The 20,624-nt window shown below is 45.4% G+C and overlaps 2 protein-coding genes across 3 annotated transcripts; both read right to left on the bottom strand.

Moving 5' to 3' along the window:
* Positions 1–349: 349 nt before the first annotated feature.
* LOC139831639 (uncharacterized) lies at positions 350–5,289 on the bottom strand. Its single transcript, XM_071820952.1, has 3 exons — positions 2,190–5,289; positions 1,191–1,257; positions 350–1,076 (listed from the first exon to the last, which is right to left on the bottom strand). Exons 1-3 carry the CDS (start codon positions 5,287–5,289, stop codon positions 350–352), a joined length of 3,894 nt encoding a protein of 1,297 aa, XP_071677053.1.
* A 5,605-nt stretch (positions 5,290–10,894) lies between these two features.
* LOC127300404 (protein C2-DOMAIN ABA-RELATED 11) lies at positions 10,895–14,407 on the bottom strand. Of its 2 annotated transcripts, none has more exons than XM_051330510.2 (4): positions 14,267–14,407; positions 14,026–14,184; positions 12,553–12,648; positions 10,895–11,403 (listed from the first exon to the last, which is right to left on the bottom strand). In XM_051330510.2, exons 2-4 carry the CDS (start codon positions 14,158–14,160, stop codon positions 11,116–11,118), a joined length of 519 nt encoding a protein of 172 aa, XP_051186470.1. In that variant the 5' UTR covers positions 14,161–14,184; positions 14,267–14,407; the 3' UTR covers positions 10,895–11,115. The 2 variants fall into 2 exon arrangements, with proteins under 2 accessions (XP_051186470.1, XP_051186471.1); XM_051330511.1 differs by having other exon boundaries at positions 14,026–14,192; positions 14,267–14,389.
* Between the last annotated feature and the right edge of the window lie 6,217 nt (positions 14,408–20,624).

Here is a 20,624-nt window from a genome sequence, read left to right as displayed (position 1 = left end):
CTCTAGGATCTCTAGACTAGTCCCACAGACCAACACATGTCTTTCCCACGCACTTTGTCATCACTCGTGCGCACTCGGGAAGGACTTCCCGGTCGGTTACCCATCCTCAAATTGCTCTAGGCCAAGCACGTGTTATGGTCTAAGCTCGATGGCAACACACCAAACGGCTTTAGATCCGATTCAGCTATATTGCTGCAGCAGGATGAAGTTTACAGAGAAGGAAGGAGGAGGGGAAAGAGAGACAGCGATACACGCAATTCATCTTCCATGCCCTTCCAGACTGTGCTTCTATTCTTAAGTAGTATCCTAGTTAGACATGGGCCTGATGGGTCGGCTCATACAAGGCTTATTAGCCACAGTCGGCACGCAGGCCCATCCTTCTTGGTCTTGCCATACTTGCCTTTGGTCCTCTAGAACGCTTGGTCCTGACAATGCCTCCCGCTGGATTTCCTGCTTGTCCCCAAGCAGGAGCATCAGGAAATTCTTGAATTAACCGGTACTTGTTCTCCCAGGTTGTCCAATGTTCAGGTAAGGAAGTCCAACGTACTTGCACAAATGGTACTGTAGTCTTGCCAACCTGAACATGTTTAGTATCCATAAGGCAGAGTGGTGTAATACCTGAGTTTGGAATGAGGAAGTTCAATGGCAGATCAGAGACAACTTGCTCATCAGCAGGAATAGCCTTCTTAAGCAAAGAAACATGGACGACTGGATGGATTTGACTTCCAGAGGGCAAGTCTAATTTGTATGCAACAGTACCTACTTTCTGAAGGATTTTGTATGGCCCAAAAAACTTATAACTCAGTTTCTGATTTGACCTGCGCGCTACAGAGGACTGAACATATGGTTGGAGTTTCAAATACACCTTCTCACCAACTGCGAATGAGCGTTCAGTTCTATGTTTGTCCGCCTGGGATTTCATGCGTTGTTGCGCCCTCAAAAGTTGTTGCTGTAGAAGCTTGTTCATTTCAGCGCGGTCCTGGAGCCACATATCCAGATCAGGAACTGAAGTATTGGCACCATCCATAAGACCGAAATGCTTCGGTTTGTAGCCATATAGTGCCTCGAATGGAGTTCTGCCAATCGCAGATTGGAGGGTTGTATTATACCAATACTCTGCCAACGGTAACCATTTTGCCCACTTCGAAGGACAAGCTTGTGTCATGCATCTCAAATAGGTTTCAACGCACTGGTTTAACCTTTCCGTCTGACCATCTGACTGAGGGTGGTAGCTGGAACTCATATTGAGTGTTGTCTCTGTGAGTTTGAAAAGTTCTTGCCAAAGGTGTGAAGTGAATACCTTGTCCCGGTCAGAGATGATTGCTTTTGGAAGGCCATGTAATTTATATATGTTGTCAACAAGCACTTGGGCGACCGAGAGGGCAGTAAATGGGTGAGCCAAAGGAAGGAAGTGTGCATACTTGGTAAACTTGTCAATGATGACCAATATTGTGTCAAAGCGTTGTGACTTGGGCAGTCCTTCAATGAAATCAAGGCTTATCATACTCCATGCACTTTCTGGTACAGGAATGGGCTGTAGCAGTCCTGGAGCCTTGGTATTCTCATGTTTTGCTTGTTGGCAAACTGCACACTTGGAAATGTACTCTTGAATTTCTTGTTTCATGTGAGGCCAAGAGAAGAGGGCCCGCACTTTGTGGTAAGTGGCATTGACTCCACTGTGGCCGCCAATTGCACTATTATGCAGTGCTAGTAAAATTGCTTGTTTGGCTTCAGTTTGGTTCCCTAGCCACACACACGCCCCTGATATTTTATTATGCCATTGTCCAAAGAATATCCTTGATTGTTTGGACTTGTAACACTGAGTTCCGTTAACAATGCCTTAGCACTTGGGTCTTGCGAATAACTATCAACAATCACTTCAAGCCATTTTGGTTGGCTGACAGACACAGCTGCAAGCCCATGAGAAGGCACTTTCCTCGATAAGGCATCTGCGGCTCTATTAGTGCTGCCCATCTTGTACAAGACTTTGTATTGAAGACCAAGCAATTTCAGAAAAGCTTTGTGTTGAATGCCATTAGTTAGGTGTTGGTCCTCTAAATGAATTAGGCTGCGATGATCAGTGTATATATGAAATGGACGATGTTGCAGATATGACTTCCATTTGTCCACTGCGAGAATGATGGCAAGACATTCTTTTTCATATGTAGAGAATCCCTTAGCCTTAGTACCCAGGGCTTTGCTTAAATAAGTGATGGGATGACCAGTTTGCTGCAACACCGCTCCAATGCCAACATCAGAAGCATCAGTTTCTAGGGAGAATGGCTTACTGAAATCCGGTAATGCCAACACAGGCGCATTAATAAGTGCTTCTTTCAAAGTCAGAAATGCTTGTTGTGCTGGTGGAGACCAGGTAAATGGAATATTCTTTTTGAGCAACTCCGTTAATGGCTTGCTGATTGAGCCATAATGTCGAATAAACTTGCGATAATACCCTGAGAGGCCTAAGAATCCCCTGAGCTGCTTCACGTTTGCAGGTATTGGCCAATCACGAACTGCTATGATTTTACTTGGGTCTGTTGCAACCCCAGATGCACTGATGATATGCCCCAAGTATTCTAGACTTGGTTGGGCAAACGAGCATTTTGACTTTTTGATGTATAGCTTGTTGTCTTGTAACAGCCTGAATACTTCAGTTAGATGCTCTTTGTGTGCCTCAAGTGTCTTGCTGTAGACTAGTATGTCATCCATAAATACTAATACACTCTTGCGCATTAGAGGAGCAAAAATATCATTCATAGCAGCCTGGAATGTGGCCGGTGCGTTGGTCAAGCCAAAAGGCATGACCTTGAATTCCCAATGACCATGATGAGTCCGAAAAGCTGTCTTATACTCATCACCAGGTACTACTCTGATCTGATGATAGCCTGAGCGCAAATCCAATTTTGTGAACCAGTGGGCTCCAGCTAGTTCATCTAATAGCTCATCTACAATGGGGAGAGGGTATTTATCTTTGACTGTGATAGCATTGACGTGCCGATAGTCTACACAGAATCTCCATCCACCATCCTTCTTTTTTACTAATAATACAGGAGAAGAATACAGGCTGTGGCTTGGTTGAATTATCCCTCTGCTGAGCATTTCTTTGATCTGCTTTTCAATCTCATCCTTTTGGGTGGGGTTGTACCTGTACGGCTTCCTATTAACAGGAGTTGTTGCTGGAAACAATTGTATTCGATGGTCGAAGGGTCGATGAGGAGGTAATGTGGTTGGTTCTTGAAAAGCTGCATCATTGGCTTGCACCAATGTCTCAATAACTGGTGGCACATGCTCCTTTGGTTGTTTTGGTTCGGATACCGTTAACTGAATGAGTTGCGCCACCCCTCCATTCTTGACAAGACCTTTCAACTGTTTCGAAGTTAACTTGGGACAAGAGGTAGTGTTGTCTCTGATGCCTCTCAAGGTTATGCGCTGACCATTGTGCTTGAACCTCATTTTTTTGTGTTTCCAGTCTAACCACATTTGAGGGTGCCCTTCTAGCCACTCCATTCCAAGAATCATATCATAACATGGTAAGTCCAACACTCGGACGTCGGTGGAGAACACTGAACCACCACTAGACCACTGAAGCGATGGAACTAAAGAATCACTTATCATGCGCTGGCCATTAGCAACTTTGACTCGCACTGGTGTCATAGGCTGCACAGTACAATTGAGCTTCTCAACAAGAGACTGACTAATGAAGTTTGCATCACTTCCCGAGTCTACTAGAATGAGTGCATGCTGCTTGTCGATGAATCCTTGCAATCTGATTGTCCTTTTTCCTTGAGTACCTGCCATGGCACAATCAGAGATGACCGTCAAATCGTCTTCTTCTGTGTTGGAATGTTCAGACTCACTTTCAGCAGAATTGCTATCAGACTCAGTGGCAGACGACTGAAGAGCGGTACAAAGATCTTCCATCACAGAAAGAGCGATGGTCTTTGGGCATTTATGACCTGGAGAGTATTTGCCTCCACACTTAAAGCATTCACCCTTGGCGCGGCGTTGAGCTTTCAAAGACTCAAATTTATCTGTCAGTTTGCCCGAATGAGTACTCTTTGTCTGCTCATGGTGATTTGCATCAGCCGGAGTAGTACCAACAATGCCTTTGCCTGCATTATTGTGCCAACGCTTCGGTTCATATTTGTGGGAAGGCCGCCGAGAATAATGGTCCAGCTGAGATTCCTGCAGGAGGGCAAGAGTAACAGCCGCATCAACTGTCCTCGGTTTATGCAGAATAATAGGTGCACTAATTTCTCTTTTCAAGCCCTTCAAGAATTTGGCTACGAAGAAGGTATCATCAAGGGTATGATTGTGGACTAATAGTTTATACATCAATAGCTCAAACTCTCTATAATAGGAGTCTACATCAGAGGTTTGTCTAATGTCCAAAGTTTCATTCATATCTGTGAAATATAAGTCCTTGCCAAATTTTGCGCAAACTGCAATGCAAAGTGCCACCCAACTGTCTATATCATGTTGGGCCTCATAGGTATTTAACCATAAGGCAGCAGTGCCTGTGAAATGCAGTGTGGCATATGGGGCTTTGTAGTGGTCAGGGACAGTGAACATGAGGAAGTATTTCTCACATTTTTCTTTCCATATTTTGGGATGGGAACCATCAAATTTAGGGAAGGATGTCTTAGGCATACGAAATTCACGATTAAAATCTCTATCACTCCTATCATGCTGAACCCTAGCATTCTGGTAGTGTGGCCTAGCAGGGTGATCAGAAGTAGAATCAAGATCAAAAGTAACTCTGGGCAATTGTAACGCACCATTGCCCAGGGATTGCTCTGGAGTTGTCGAAACTCGCTGAGCAATACCCTGATTTGTTATTGCAGCACGGCGCCCATCTGGGCCAGGGTTCTCACGGGCTGCAGCAGGTGTGGACATCTCAAGAGTAGTGATGCGCGCGCCCAACCCTTCCAGTGAAGTACTCATCGACTGAACATAGGCGTCGATAGCCGGTTGCCAGTCCTGCAATTCCACCATCGTGTTGAGGATGCGATCTTGTGTGGCCCGCATCTTGTCGGTGTTCGTACGAATCTCCCGACACGCCATGGTGTTTTGCGCTGCCGCCGCAGCTGCCTTGTCCGCTGCCGCAGCTGCCTGCTGAGCAGAAGCCGCCGCCTGCTCAGAGTGGGTTTTGAGGTCGACGATGCTGCACTTGAGCTCGGTGATATTATCGGTGTTCCCCTTAATCGCCAGCATGATATCTTTCATCTGCGCGGTCAGGTCGGAGACAGTTATCTCGACCGCCGCCGTCGCTCCCTCTAGGATCGTCATGCGCTGCGTCAAATTAGGCTTCCCCGTGGTGTGAACTCCGAGTAAATCCAACCCAGCTCAGGTACACTTTCGTGTTTTGTGTCGATTTGCAAGCAAATCAACACCTTTCGCCCTGGTTTTACGGATCTACCAAGAGAATCGATCACACGGCAACAAGAGAACCCAAACTGCACAGTCAGACAAAGGGTCGAACAGGTTATTTGCGCAAACAAAAACTGGCGATTTTTTTGGGTATTTTTTCTGGATACAATCCAAGGATCGGTAGCTCTGGATACCAACTGTTATGGTCTAAGCTCGATGGCAACACACCAAACGGCTTTAGATCCGATTCAGCTATATTGCTGCAGCAGGATGAAGTTTACAGAGAAGGAAGGAGGAGAGGAAAGAGAGACAGTGATACACGCAATTCATCTTCCATGCCCTTCCAGACTGTGCTTCTATTCTTAAGTAGTATCCTAGTTAGACATGGGCCTGATGGGTCGGCTCATACAAGGCTTATTAGCCACAGTCGGCACGCAGGCCCATCCTTCTTGGTCTTGCCATACTTGCCTTTGGTCCTCTAGAACGCTTGGTCCTGACAGCACGCTTAACCTCGGAGTTCTTTGGGGCTGAGCTTTCGAAAAAGAAGTTGCAACTTGTTGGTATAAGTATCCTATCAATCCTATTAAGCCCTGGGACAGGATGTCACACGTGCCGAGCTTATCCTTTTGTTGTTCATGAAATTAATTGTGTGATTAATTACGAGTCATTAACAAACGCGTTAACGCATCCATTTCGTTCCGTTTTTTCTGGATCGTGGACTCGAACGTGGGCTGTGTCCCACGACCTTCCCGAACCGCACTATATAAGCGTGGACGCGAACCCTAGCATGTACGAGACACCATATGCGATCGCCGCCTCTTTCCAGTACATTGCGCTGCCGCCTTCGTCTTCCTCATCCCGTCCTTCGGTGTGCACCGAGCGGCGGGATAGTAGGCCTCCGGAACCGTGCCTCTCGTAGACCTGTACGGGTGAGGGGCAATCATGTTTTTGGGGAACGCTTACGCGTGACTACTTGCAACACGACATCGTCCGACGACGAGTTCCCAAACGACGACTTCTTCCCGGGCATCAACAACCTCTTCGGCAACCTCAACATGGGCGACAACAACCAGGATGCTGGTATCGCCAACATCGCTGATGCTGCTGCGGCGGCCAACACTGGACGGTATATATATATATATTTGTTCTTCTCCTTTCAGATCTTGCTAGAGTTTCTAGTACTGCTGTTTGGAGTAGATGCAATAGGTTTATCTTATCTAGATGCTATATGTTCATCTACCCTGTTGATATGCATGATTAGCTCATCTGCTCTTCATGTACTCATGATTTGTCAAGTATTAGTTCGGATTAATTAATATGGTAATTTGCTTATATATTCAACAGTATGTGCCTCGATCAAGTTGGTGACACAAAAAACTCAAGGAGCGTCAAAATCAAGTCAAGCTAAGCGAGAAGGGTGATGAGGTGTGGCCGGCTGGCAAGGCTTCAAGACTGAGCGATGTTTTTGATGCTAGAGAAGACCTTCCAGCGTTGAGGACAAAATCTTTCCAAGGAGAGGACGATAACGAGGAGCAGGGTGACCAAACCATGTAGGTACTTGGTTTTTGATTTGAAAGTAGATGCTAGAGAAGACCTTCTAGCGTTGAGGAGAAAATCTTTCCAACGAGAGGACGATAACAAGGAGCGGGGTGACCAAACCATGTAGGTACTTGGATCGGTTGCAACTTTCTTTGTGTCTATGTTTTTGTAAGCATGACCATGTTATGGGCCACTTCGGATTTTTCGTATGTGTTAAGTTTAGGCCTGTCCAACCGATTAGTTTCCTGCCTATATAAGGAGGTCAGGCGGGCTAGGGTTATGGGAGGTTGAAAATTATATAAGGAGGTTGCGCCATATGCTTCATTATTTCCTTTTGGCGCCTACACATGCTTTTCTTGAACATAGGCTTGATACATGTGGATTTCCAAATCAACATTGAAGCAAAAAATGATTTCTTTACCTTAGTCTCAATCCTTGCAAACTAACCATCTTTCTTAGCATGAGGCAACTCATAATTTGAACCACTTGTGCCATCGATGTCTTCTTCAGCTGCAACATTCCCACAAAGTGGTTTCACATGTTTCTTGATGCAGAGCTCCTTTGACTCATGGAAAATCAAGTGAGCACTATTGTAAAGACCCTCACCCATCTTGAGCTCTTCCCACTTGAGCCGTTTCATCACATAAGGAGGAAAAGGGGGCACTCCCTACTCATCACGACAGTGATATATCATTCGACACATAGTCACCCACATCAAGCTTTTGTTTATTTCCATGCCTTAGGTGGGTTTGGAGATTGAGATCAACAAGATACTCTGAATTTCATCAAAAGTTGCTAACCTTGGGATTGAGAACTTCTGATAAATGTGGTGCATGATGTCATAAACTAGAAGGAGGTGCTTGGACTTCCCAAAAACTCTCATTCCTACAATGTAGGGATCACTCAAAACCTCTTTTGGATGCACTTGGTTTTCCCATGAATCCCGAAACTACTTGGTTTAGAGAGACCATTGCCCTCATATAGCCAAGCACAATGGTGAACTCCTTCCAAGGTGCCGACATTTTCAAGCGATAGTCTTATCTTTATTTTTGTCGAAGTTGGTAGTGGAGAAAATCTAAGAAATGATGACACTATCATACTTATGGTTAAATTCCATAAGGGGAATCAACCCAAACTTCTCAAAATTGGTCTTTACCTCCCCAAAGTATGTTGCGATTATATCCACATATGTACCCGTGAAAATAAAATTCAAAGTAGCTAGCAATCACGGGTAACAAATAATCCAACATAGCACACCTTTCTTGTCCGGAGAGGCTGGCATCCGAGACGCATCAGCCTACAACGTCCCTCAACGTTACAAGGTAAAATTTAACAGTCGGGTTAAAAAATAATAGTCAAGTAGCCTACAATAGTGGGTTAAAACTACTAAAGATAGAACACGTTTCTTAGATAGAGAGGTTGGAATCCGAGACCCATCAGCCTACAAGGTGCCTCGACGTTAAAAAAAGGTAAAATTTAGCAGTAGAGTTCAAAAATAATGGTAAATAGCATAATCAGGGTAACCAGTAATCCAAGATTGCAACCATTTCTTGTACAGAGACCTAGGGAACCATCAGTTAAAACGGTAAATTTAACGGCCTTGTTCGGGTATGAAAGTCAATTAGTTAGACCACAATCACATGTAAAAAATAATGCCAGATAACAAATGTTTCTTCTAGAGAGAGGCTACATCGGGGACCCATCAGCCTGCATGGTCCCTTAATGTTAAAAAGGAAAACTTAATGCTCGGGTTCAAAAATAAATTCAAGTAGCCCACAATCACTGGTAAAACTAATACAAGATAGCAAACATGTTTCTTATCCACAGAGGCTGACTTCAGGGACCCATCAGGCCAAAACCATAAACTGCTATATCGAGCAACGTCAACTAGCTCTAAATAGAGGGTGTGACCGAAAAAAGTTCTTCTACTATCGCAACCCCACGATTAAATATGAGTTGACTTTGCATGCTCAATTGAAAAAAGACATCTACCAGCCCGAGCATGTACCATGTTTTTCCATATCCATGGTGGTAGAGAACCTCCAAAACGAGAAAACGGAAGTTTTGCGATCTACCACGGAACCAACCCAAAACGTGGTAGATGGGTCACCATCTGCCAAGGCCGTCAGACAAATCTGTCTAGGATAACGACTTTTTTTTGTAATGTGACGAGCAAAGTAAGATATCAATAGATATATGAGATATATAGTAATCTTGGCATTGGATTAGTAAGCACTTAAATAAATCATGTATTGTGATAAAGCAAATGTTTCTAAAATTTGGAGTTAATAAGGAGTCCGTCGTAAGGAGTTACATTGGTGCGAATCATGTCTTCTGATAAAGCAAATTTTCTAAAATTTGAAGTTAATAAGGATTCCATCGTAAGGTTTTATTATCGTTTTTATTGGGGGAGGGGGGGGGGGGTGTGTGTTATAAAAGCGACAAGCAAATAACGAAGAACGAAACAAGAAAACACGCAGGGGACACAAGATTTAACGTGGAAAACCCCTTCCAACACAGAAGGGGAAAAACCACGGGCGCCAGCCAGCAAAACTTCACTATATCGGGAGGTGTTTACAAACGCCGTGGGTTATCTTATAATCTGATAAACCCTAACCGGCGGCTTACAAGATGTATATATAGGCGGTGCCAACGATCCGTACCGTACCGCGGGGGGCTGCCGCCTCCCGCACCCCCCTTCGCAGGCGTCCCTGCAGGGCACGACGTATGGGCTAACTTCTGACTCCGCTACGCTTCGGCCCAAGCCTCCCGCGACGGGCCTCGCTCCGCTTGTCAGAAGTTAGCCTCCCTTTAGTATATGAATTTGGATCACAATACAACAGGGGGAGGCATGTAGGCTTTCCCTCTCCCAACCCTTGTTGCCTCTCCTCTCTCTCTCTCCACAGTATATGGGTTCTCTCCATATTTTTACACCGAAATGATGGACTACTTTCACTGACATTTCTACGTCCTGGACGGGGGGAGGCATGTAGGCTTCCCTCTCGCAAGATAATTGCCCTTGTTGGATCTCCTCTCTCTCTCCAGTGTATGGGTGCTCTCCACATTCTTACACCGAAAGGATGAACTACTTTCACTGACATTTCTACGTCCTGGACGGCGAAGACTTGTCGATTGCTTAGCTGGACGCATGGATACCGGTGGAGAGATTGTCTGTTTGATCTTAAGGAGCAGGGGGTAGGGATATCCTCGCGGCCCGAGAGTGATATTCGTAGTTGCGGGGATCGCCTGAATCAGAGTCGTCATCGATCTTCTGCTGCTACCTCGTGAGTCAAATCTAGATACTCTTGTTATTGCATCTCCATATATAGATCTTAGTAGTTCATGTATGGCAAAAAATCAAGTTTCCTTACACGTAACATAACAGAATAGTGACAACCATTAGAATTAGCTCTATAGCGGACCTAACCGTGGAAACCACAAATGTAGTCCAGCTCAGTTTTTGAAAATTTTGAAACAACATTTTAAAGTTTCAAAAAGATCTGAAATTAAATCTAGAGGTAGATACTGTCGTAAACATGGCAAAATCTCACATATTTAATAGTGAACAGTGTAAAAATTGAAAACCTCATACAACGTATATCGAGTTCAAGTTTTGCATGTTGGTAAAAGAAAAGAAAAAACAGATTTTTTTTGAACTTCAAGATGCCGTTTTTGAATTGTTTTTTTTTAACGAGCTACATGTTGCTCAGGCTAAAAAATCCACTCGCACCTAAATTGTGCAATACATACGGGCAACTGTATAGCCGAATTTAAAACCTAGAGTTTTTTAGATAAAAGGCATAGATCTTGACAGTTTAAATTAGTAAAATCATGACTTTCATGTTAAAAAACATTCTGGCTGACTTGAGGATTTGTACGGGCGTCGTCCTCTGCAATCTAAAGGGTACCAGTTTGCCCACAAAAGCCACTCACACACATGCTTACAGCACCGGATGACAAAAAGAAAAGGAGCGAGGAATGGGCATTTACAGCACCGGGGTTTCCCATAATTACCGAACAAAACCAAAAAGCCACAAAGCATCAATGACATTGCATACACTATTTGTTCTGTTAAGAGCTGCCTGAAAGCTTTAGATACATTCAGACAGACAGACAGACAGTCACAAGTACACGCTCACACATGCAACAGCTCCCTACACCAATACACCATGGTTATAGCATCTACCTGACTCTGCAAGAACCGCATCATTTGGCGTCAGCTTCGATCCACTTGATGATCACAAACAGCTCCCCAGACTCAACCTCGCGCAGCCGCAGCCGGGAGTCTAGCACGATCTCCCCATCGGCGTATGTGACGAAGCTGTCGGAGAGCAGACAATTGTCGGCGCTGGGGGCCACCTTCCGGAGCTTGGTCTCCCCCGCCGTGAGCTTGAGCGCGCGCCGCAGCTTCGCCGCCCCAGCCACCGGCTGCAGGTCGAGGAAGGCATGGCCCATCTTGTCGTCAGACTTGAACCGGTCCCGGTCGAACACCTCCTGGCAATGGCAATAGCAACACAAATCAGGCAGGGTTGTTCAGTTGATCAGGCCAAAGAAAGGCACACCTTGCTGAGTAGTAAAAGTAAGGACCTGGTTAGGTAAGTAATTCCGATTAAATTTCACTGTAACTTGTCCTATGTTTTTATTCCGCAGGGATTGCCTGATGAGACTGGAATCGGCACTACCCGAAACGATATTTTTGGAAGGACACAACTAATGCGGAGTAGCAGATGCTGATAAAAACTCGGTGACTGGTTGATCCAACTTTCTCCTAATGCAGACATTCTGAAGGTGCCCATTATGAAGGTGCCCAGCCTTTGGTCACCCTCGTTCCTACAGTATCAAAGACAACGGGGCTTTCAGTTAGCCTGGGAGGTACATTATCAATACAACAGGGTATTACTTGCCTGTCTCTTTGGAAATTGGGCTGCATCGCATATGCGTAAGGGCAGGTATTACCACATTTCACCTCCAGGTGCACCCAGTTGGTTAGAATTAATATATTAGGAATACGTCAACCATAGTTTTGCGATAGGTCTGGACAAGACTACATAGTTTAATTTTTCTTCCAACTTTAATCTTGTGGCATTTGACAAAAACACATGCAGTTCAACCAATTTTACTGTGACAAGTACAAGGGCAAAGAAAAACTTCATAGCACAAAACTAGGGTCAAAACGTATGTCTGGAAAGTCTCACTTACAAGTTACAAGTGGAACTGGGCACTGGCCACATATATTGTTTGACTGGAGCTCCAATTTTCTTAAGGCCATACTGGACTAACTTATGGGACTAGCGCCATTCTGCATCTGGTGGTGGTGGACTAGCTACTAATAAGCACTGGTCCGTTCACACTTCATGTGAGACATGTCTTATACAAACAATATATAGTAGACCTTTTGTCTTTTTTTTTCAAGACCTTTTTGTCTTTATGAAGATACCCACAAAAGATAAAGACTTACTAACAGACAAGAAAATCCATATGATCATTAATTGCTGTCAACAATATCCCGAAAGGTGTAAGCCTTATTCAAAGATGACGGATATTTCAAGGAAACTGATGGCATGTCAAACACAATCATATTAAACAGTCAGGTTCTTTTATTCAAAAAAGAAATCGGTTGCTCTAGGGAGCACAGTAACTTACAAATTTGATGATGCCTACAGGTTCCTCGATGGAGAAGACCATCTCTTCGTTCCAGACCGGGTTGAGGCAACTGTTGATGACTTTTGTCTTTGCGTGCTGTTGGATCAAAAATAAGAAATGACAAACGGTGTTCAATCTTCAATGTCATGCAAGGAACTTCTCCACCCATAAATAAATGTGCAATTTCTTGGCAGTTTTCATAAGTAAAAAAACCAAATTACTAGGTCAAAGTGAGACTTTCATTTTAACATACATATAACACTGTCGAGTGTACTATCTAGAGATGTCAGCTTTCATAACCAGCAGTGGTAAATACTAGTTATACTACATAGATAAGATCATTTGATTAGGCTGATGCAATCGAGAACTTTTCTTGTTTCATGACATCATTGAGTATGCACTGCCAGAAGTATGAGTTTCATAATTACAATGCCACGCTCTTCCTGCTGAACTCTGTTTTTTCTTAGAAAATACGATATATGTAGCTTCGGTCAAAACAAATGTATTTTGCAAGTAAAAAAGAAAAAGTGACCCAAGTTGAAGTCAAATTGCTTTGGAGATGAAGGAATAAACAACTGATCATGGGTGAAAGGATGAAGAAAAATCGCCTCCATGAAGGATTAGACAATCCAAAGGCGCTCCCACCGGCCAGCCACAAAGACAAAGAAACACGCTCGCGCGTGACTGTCATGATTAACAAATGCGGCGGGTGGTGGATTGGCAACCAAGTTTGAAGAAACCCAAAAGCTGAATGGGCTGGTAAAAAAGAAGGGGGGAAATAAGTTGTTAACCCCATTATTCCTGCTCTTCCTTTCTTGTGTTGACGGAATATTCAGGCAGGTGAGCACTTGCTTCTCCTTAGAAGGAAGTTTAAATTAAGCTCAGGGTGACGGAAGAAGGAGAGCACAATATTCGTACATTATTTTCCAACTGAATAGCTCAAGATACATCTAGAATCGGTTTAGCAGGATTAAGTTGATATGGTGCTACATGCCTAGAGCTACAGGCCAAGCTAATGTTCAAAATTGGACAGAACCACGTGCGTGAACTAAACAAGAGCCAACAAGATTCCCATTGGTGAAAGAGCTGAACCAAGCAAACAGCAGGTAGCCACCGTAATGAAGCTCACGGTCCCGGAAGGAAAGCACAATATTCTTCCATTTTCCAAGTCAGTAGCTTAAGATGCATCTGGAATCGGATTAGCACAATTAAATTGATGGTACTGCACGCCTACTGCTACAGGCCAAGCTAACGTTCAAAAGTTGGACCCAACCACGTGCCTGAACTAAACCATGTCCTTCCCATTGGTGAAAGAGCAGAACCAAGCAAATTAACAGCGGGCAGCCACCGACCGGAATCGAAGGGCGGACGGCACTCGACGCCTCGCGGACAACCGGTGGTGTTGTAACAGGTTAAATGTTTGCTTAGGCAAGCAAGGGAGTAGTGGATGTGCAAGCGAGTTGAGTAACTGACCTTGTCGGCGAGGCGGACGACGACGTAGGGGTCGCTGGAGGTGAAGTCCCTGATGGCGAGGTTGGTGCCGCTGGCGACCACCACCTTGAGCACGCCGAGCCTCGTCATCCCCCTCCCCTGCGCCCCGTCCTCCATCTTCCGGCTAGCTAGATCCTTTGGCTGAATCACTGGAAATCGGTCAGCTTTGGCTGTACAGCAACCGGTAGCACCAGGGAGGGAGAGCGAGAGAGGGAGAGCTTACCTTGGCCGGAGAGTCGGTGTGTCTCTGTCTTGCTTCGACGGCGCTCTCTGTGCTTGTGCTTTGGAGGAGAGTGGTGCGGTGGGGGGTGGGCGAGCACGATGCTCCTGTGCGTGCCTGTGGGAGAAGGGAAGGGGATTTAACGCTGCTACTACCTGGCAGTGGAGCCCGCTGGGAATGGACGGACTGGGTACGAGTGACTGGGTCGGTCTCCTGTCCGTTTCACGTACGTGGCGGGCTCCCTCCTCCGGCCTTGTGTGATTGTGTGTCGTGTGTCTCGTCTCACTCTCGCCCAGCGCAGAGCCGGTCAAATCCGCGGGGCTGGTCGACCGGTCAGGCCAAAGACCCATTCCATCGGAAGCAACGGCGCCCACGCTCTCTCTCTCCTCCAGTCCTGCGCCTCCAATACCCAACCTCGCCATGATTCAAAGGTCTTTGTTTAGGGATACGCGCACACGATTTTTAAATCGATATCTACTTTCTAAAAACTTAGCAATTTGTAACGTGTTCGTAAGTCTACAAAATATAAATATGACAAACAAATCACACTCAACACGAAGCAAAACCTATACCTCTTCTTCGACTGACCCGCAGCCAGGAGAGAGTTTGGCCCCAGGCGGAGCTAAACCCTCAGTTGCACGAGTTCTCCGACATCTGGCAACAACTATCGAACGCATCGCTGCCCTCCTCGACATGGCCAAGCAAAGGAGAGAAAGAGGAGGGAATCATGTCGACTCGGTGTAGGGAGGCGGTGACACAGATGAGAGGAGGCAGGAAGTCTAGAGACGGTGTGGATTCTTTTCACCCATGTCACTGCTAGGGTTTCACCCACACCAAAACATGTGACGGAGAGGAGGAGGAGGACTCGCTGGCTCATACACATGGTCCTTGGTCCCAATCGTCATGGGGGGATTCATCCAGCAACGAAGTGAAAAAAAAATGACCAAATCCAATGGCTAGAACTGACGCGGGGTCAAAAGATGCACTGATTTGGCCAGATCCCACGGTTGTGGAGCAAATTGTCTAAAGATATGTCATGGTTAGCAAAGTAGCTAGTCTTGAGTGGAGATAAAAAAAAGACTTTACTTTCCAGGTTCTCACTAAGAGCAAGTACGACAATGCTTACTCAGCAGGCTATATTGTTTGCCATCTCATCAAAAGCTTAGGTACCGAACATATTAGCTCCATCCCCCCTGACCCGCACCCCCTCCTGACCCCCAAACACTAGACGCCTTCCGCCGGCAGCGCCGTCGGGCAAAGACCGCGGGGCGTGGCGGCGGCCTTCCCTCGTGACGCGGCAGGGACGGCGGCCAGGGAACTTCTCACGACGTTGCGGCGGCGGTCCCCCCGCTTCCCGGATGGTTGGGCGGAGGCGGTCGGACGGGGATTGATAAGGGGTAGCCCGATCTTCTCAGTAAGCAACGGTGGTGATGATGATCACGGGGTGATAGCAGCGGAGGAACACGACGATGTAGTGGAAGATAACTTGTATGACGCAATGAGATCTCTCGATTGGTCCATGTCACCAATGCAACAGCTCTCAACCCTGCAAGATATTCACAACTCCACACGCTTGCGCACGTAGCCGCCGACCACGAAGCGGTAAGTTGCAATCTACTAATTCCCAATGGAACAACAGATCACACAAGACTTTCAGGGATTCCACACCAAATCGAAGCAATAGGGTGTAGAGATTCAATAGAGTTGCAACGCAAACAACTATGAACTAGGGTTTATCTTAAACGTGGTCTAAAGCAACTTTGGGGGCGTCCTGGGCATTTATATAGGGGTTCAGGACGATCTCAGGTCGAAAAAGTACGAAAATAACCGACCCAGAATAGATCTGGTCGAGACAGACTCGGAGTCGGCCGGTCTGGCGGCCGGTCGACCGGGACTGGGACCGGCCGGTCCGGTTTCAACCAGGCCTGGCACCGGGTGTGGACCGGACGGGTGTTCCAGGCTTACTGGATATGCCTCGGTTGGCACAAGCCAGAAACCCGGTTGAAACCGGATGAATCCAGCGTGGGGGCCGGTCGGACCGGCCCTGGGACCGGGCGGCCCGGCGATGCGGCCGGTTGACCGGTCCTGGCGCCGGCTGGAACATCTCCTCCTCTCGCCCATGCCTCCCGCTCCTCCCTCGCGCGTCCATGGAATGTCTTAATGTCCAGCTCCATGTCCAGCTTCACGTCCATCTTCTGGTCCAGCTGCTCCTCTCCTCCTCGTGCGATGCTTGCTCCCTCCTCATACCTGATCATACATAAGTAATAGCACTTAGGCAGTATAAAGTTCTCATCAATCAAAGTATCGTTTAGGAACAAGTTCGCCTGTTGTTTAAGTAGCTTCGCACGAGCTCGTGTCATTGGTCCAATCCTGACTTCATTGGACTTGAGCTTCACAGCAGGATCATCTTCTTGTAATGACGGAGGTAGTAGTGAGGTAGGGATGTCCTCATCATCTCCCCCCCCCCCCTTCAAAAGGCGTCGACCTCGACGCTCCAAGGTCTTCTCCGTCATATGGTGTCAAATCAGCAACATTGAAAGAATTACTGACACCAAACTCATCAACTGGAAGATCTATCGAGTATGCATTATCATTGATCTTGGCAAGCACTTTGTAAGGACCAGCACCACGAGGCTTCAACTTAGACTTCTGCAGCTTCGGGAACCTATCCTTGCGAAAATGTACCCAGACCATATCACCAGGCTTGAACAACATCTCCTTACGCTTTTTGTTGATCCTTGCAGCATTGCTCTTGCCTTTCTTCTCGATCAACTCTTTAGTCTTCACATGTATCTTCCGTACAAAATCTGCCCTCTTGGATGCCTCCATATTAACTCGCTCATGTATAGGCAAAGGCAACAAATCAAGTGGAGTAATGGGTTTGAAATCATACACCACCTAAAAGGGACACAGCTCTGTGGTAGAATGTACCGCCCTGTGTAAGCAAACTCCACATGCAGCAAACACTCTTCCCACTCCTCCAGGTTCTTCTTGATCATGGATCTCAACAGTTGTGACAATGTTCTATTCACCACTTCAGTTTGACCATCAGTTTGAGGATGACAAGTAGTGCTGAAAAGCAGCTTCGTCCCCAGCTTTCTCCACAGCGTCTTCCAGAAGTAGCTCATAAACTTCACGTCACGATCAGAAATAATAGTCTTCGGGACTCCATGTAGACGTACAATCTCCCTGAAAAACAGGTTAGCAATATGCGACGCATCGTCGCTTTTGTGGCAGGCAATAAAGTGTGACATCTTGGAAAATCTATCCACTACCACAAATATAGAATCATGGCCTCTCTTAGTACGCGGCAAACCCAACACAAAATCCATACTAATATCCTCCCAAGGTGTATGATACGTCTCCGACGTATCGATAATTTCTTATGTTCCATGCCACATTATTGATGTTATCTACATGTTTTATGCACACTTTATGTCATATTCGTGCATTTTCTGGAACTAACCTATTAACAAGATGCCGAAGTGCCAGTTCCTGTTTTCTGCTGTTTTTGGTTTCAGAAATCCTAGTAAAGAAATATTCTCGGAATCGGACGAAATCAACGCCGAAGATCTTAGAATCCCCGGAAGCATCCAGAACACATGAGAGAGGCCAGAGGGGGGCCACAGGGCCCCCAGATGATAGGGTGGCGCGGCCCACCCCCTGGCCGCGCGGTCCTATGGTGTCGTCGCCCCTTCGACCTTCTGACGCCGCCTCTTCGCCTATATAAAGGTCCCAGACCTAAAATCTCGAGACGGAAAAGCCACGGTACGAGAAACCTTCCAGAGCCGCCGCCATCGCGAAGCCAAGATCTGGGGGACAGGAGTCTCTGTTCCGGCACGCCGCTGGGACGGGGAAGTGCCCCCGGAAGGCTCCTCCATCGACACCACCGCCATCTTCATCACCGCTGCTGCTCCCATGAGGAGGGAGTAGTTCTCCATCGAGGCTCGGGGCTGTACCGGTAGCTATGTGGTTAATCTCTCTCCTATGTACTTCAATACAATGATCTCATGAGCTGCTTTACATGATTGAGATCTATATGATGAGCTTTGTATCGCTACTAGTTGTGTGCTACTCATGTGATGTTATTAAAGTAATCTATTCCTCCTGCATGGTGTAAAGGTGACTAGTGTGTGCACCATGTGGTTCTTGTCATAGGCTATGATCATGATCTCTTGTAGATTGTGGAGTTAATTATCATTATGATAGTATTGATGTGATCTATTCCTCCTTCATAGTGTAATGTGGACAGTGTGTGCACTATGTTAGTTCTTGGTTTATTTTGCAATGATCTATTATGCTCTAAGGTTATTTAAATATGAACATTGAATTGTGGAGCTTGTTAACTCCGGCATTGAGGGTTCGTGTAATCCTACGCAATGTGTTCATCATCCAACAAAAGAGTGTATGTAGCACATATAAGAAAGAGTTATTTATTATGCGATCAATGTTGAGAGTGTCCACTAGTGAAAGTATGATCCCTAGGCCTTGTTCCTAAATACTGCTATCGCTGCTTGTTTACTGTTTCTTTCAAGGTTACTACCGCTGCATTACTACCGCTTGTTTACCGTCCCGGGCAAAGCACTTTTCTGGTGCCGTTGCCACTGCTCATATATATTCATACCACCTGTATTTCACTATCTCTTCGCCGAACTAGTGCACCTATTAGGTGTGTTGGGGACACAAGAGACTTCTTGCTTTGTGGTTGCAGGGTTGCATGAGAGGGATATCTTTGACCTCTTCCTCCCTGAGTTCGATAAACCTTGGGTGATCCACTTAAGGGAAAACTTGCTGCTGTCCTACAAACCTCTGCTCTTGGAGGCCCAACACTGTCTACAGGAAAAGGAGGGGGCGTAGACATCAAGCTATTTTCTGGCGCCGTTGCCGGGGAGGAAAGGTAAAAGGTACTCACACTCCGGATCTCGGCTACTAAGCTATTTTCCGCCGTTGTAAGTACTCGAAGCTATTTCCTTTAGATCCTGCAATTGCAACTTTTTGTTTCTTGTTTACACTAGTTTGGCATAATGGACAAGAATGAGCTTCTTATGCTATTTCCTGATTTAAAACATGGATTGTTTGATGCGAAAATTAAAAAACCTATGGAATCTTATTTGCATGCTGGTAGTAATATTAGTATGAACGCAACTTTCATTAGTTTTGAGTTTTCTGATCTGAGGAACGGAAGTATTTATTAGAAATTCGTCTTTACGGACTATTCTGTTTTGACAGATTCTGCCTTTTATTTCGCATTGCTTCTTTCGCTGTGTTGGGTGGATTTCTTTGTTCCATTACCTTCCAGTAGCCTTGAGCAATGTCCAGAAGTGTTAAGAATGATTGTGTCACCTCTGAACATGTGAGTTTTTGATTATGTACTAACCCCTCTAATGAAGTTTATGAGAAGTTTGGTGTGAAGGAAGTTTTCAAGGGTCAAGAGAGGAGGATGATATACTATGATCAAGAAGAGTGAAAGGTCTAAGCTTGGGGATGCCCCGGTGGTTCATCCCTGCATATTTCAAGAAGACTCAAGCATCTAAGCTTGGGGATGCCCAAGGCATCCCCTTCTTCATCGACAAATTATCAGGTTCCTTCTCTTGAAACTATATTTTTATTCGGTCACATCTTATGTGCTTTGCTTGGAGCGTCTGTATGTTTCTTATTTTTGTTTGTGTTTGAATAAATTGGATTACATCATGCTTGTGTGGGAGAGAGACACGCTCCGCTGTTGCATATGAACACATGTGTTCTTAGCTTTTAATATTCATGGCGAAGTTTCTTCTTCGTTAAATTGTTATATGGTTGGAATTGGAAAATGATACATGTAGTAAATTGCTATAATGTCTTGGATAATGTGATACTTGGCAATTGTTGTGCTCATGTTTAAGCTCTTGCATCATATACTTTGCACCCATTAATGAAGAAATACATAGAGCATGCTAAAATTTGGTTTGCATAATTGGTCTCTCTAAAGTCTAGATAATTTCTAGTATTGAGTTTTGAACAACAAGGAAGACGGTGTAGAGTCTTATAATGTTGTCAATATGTCTTTTATGTAAGTTTTGCTGCACCGGTTCATCCTTGTGTTTGTTTCAAATAAATTTGCTAGCCTAAACCTTGTATCGAGAGGGAATACTTCTCATGCATCCAATTACTTGAGCCAACTACTATGCCATTTGTGTCCACCATACCTACCTACTACATGGTATTTCTCCGCCATTCCAAAGTAAATTGCTTGAGTGCTACCTTTAAAATTCCATCATTCACCTTTACAATATATAGCTCATGGGACAAATAGCTTAAAAACTATTGTGGTATTGAATATGTACTTATGCACTTTATCTCTTATTAAGTTGCTCGTTGTGCG

This window comes from Lolium perenne, chromosome 5 (assembly GCF_019359855.2).
Source record: "Lolium perenne isolate Kyuss_39 chromosome 5, Kyuss_2.0, whole genome shotgun sequence".
NCBI lineage: Eukaryota > Viridiplantae > Streptophyta > Magnoliopsida > Poales > Poaceae > Lolium > Lolium perenne.
This window is presented reverse-complemented; position numbering and strand designations above follow the sequence as displayed.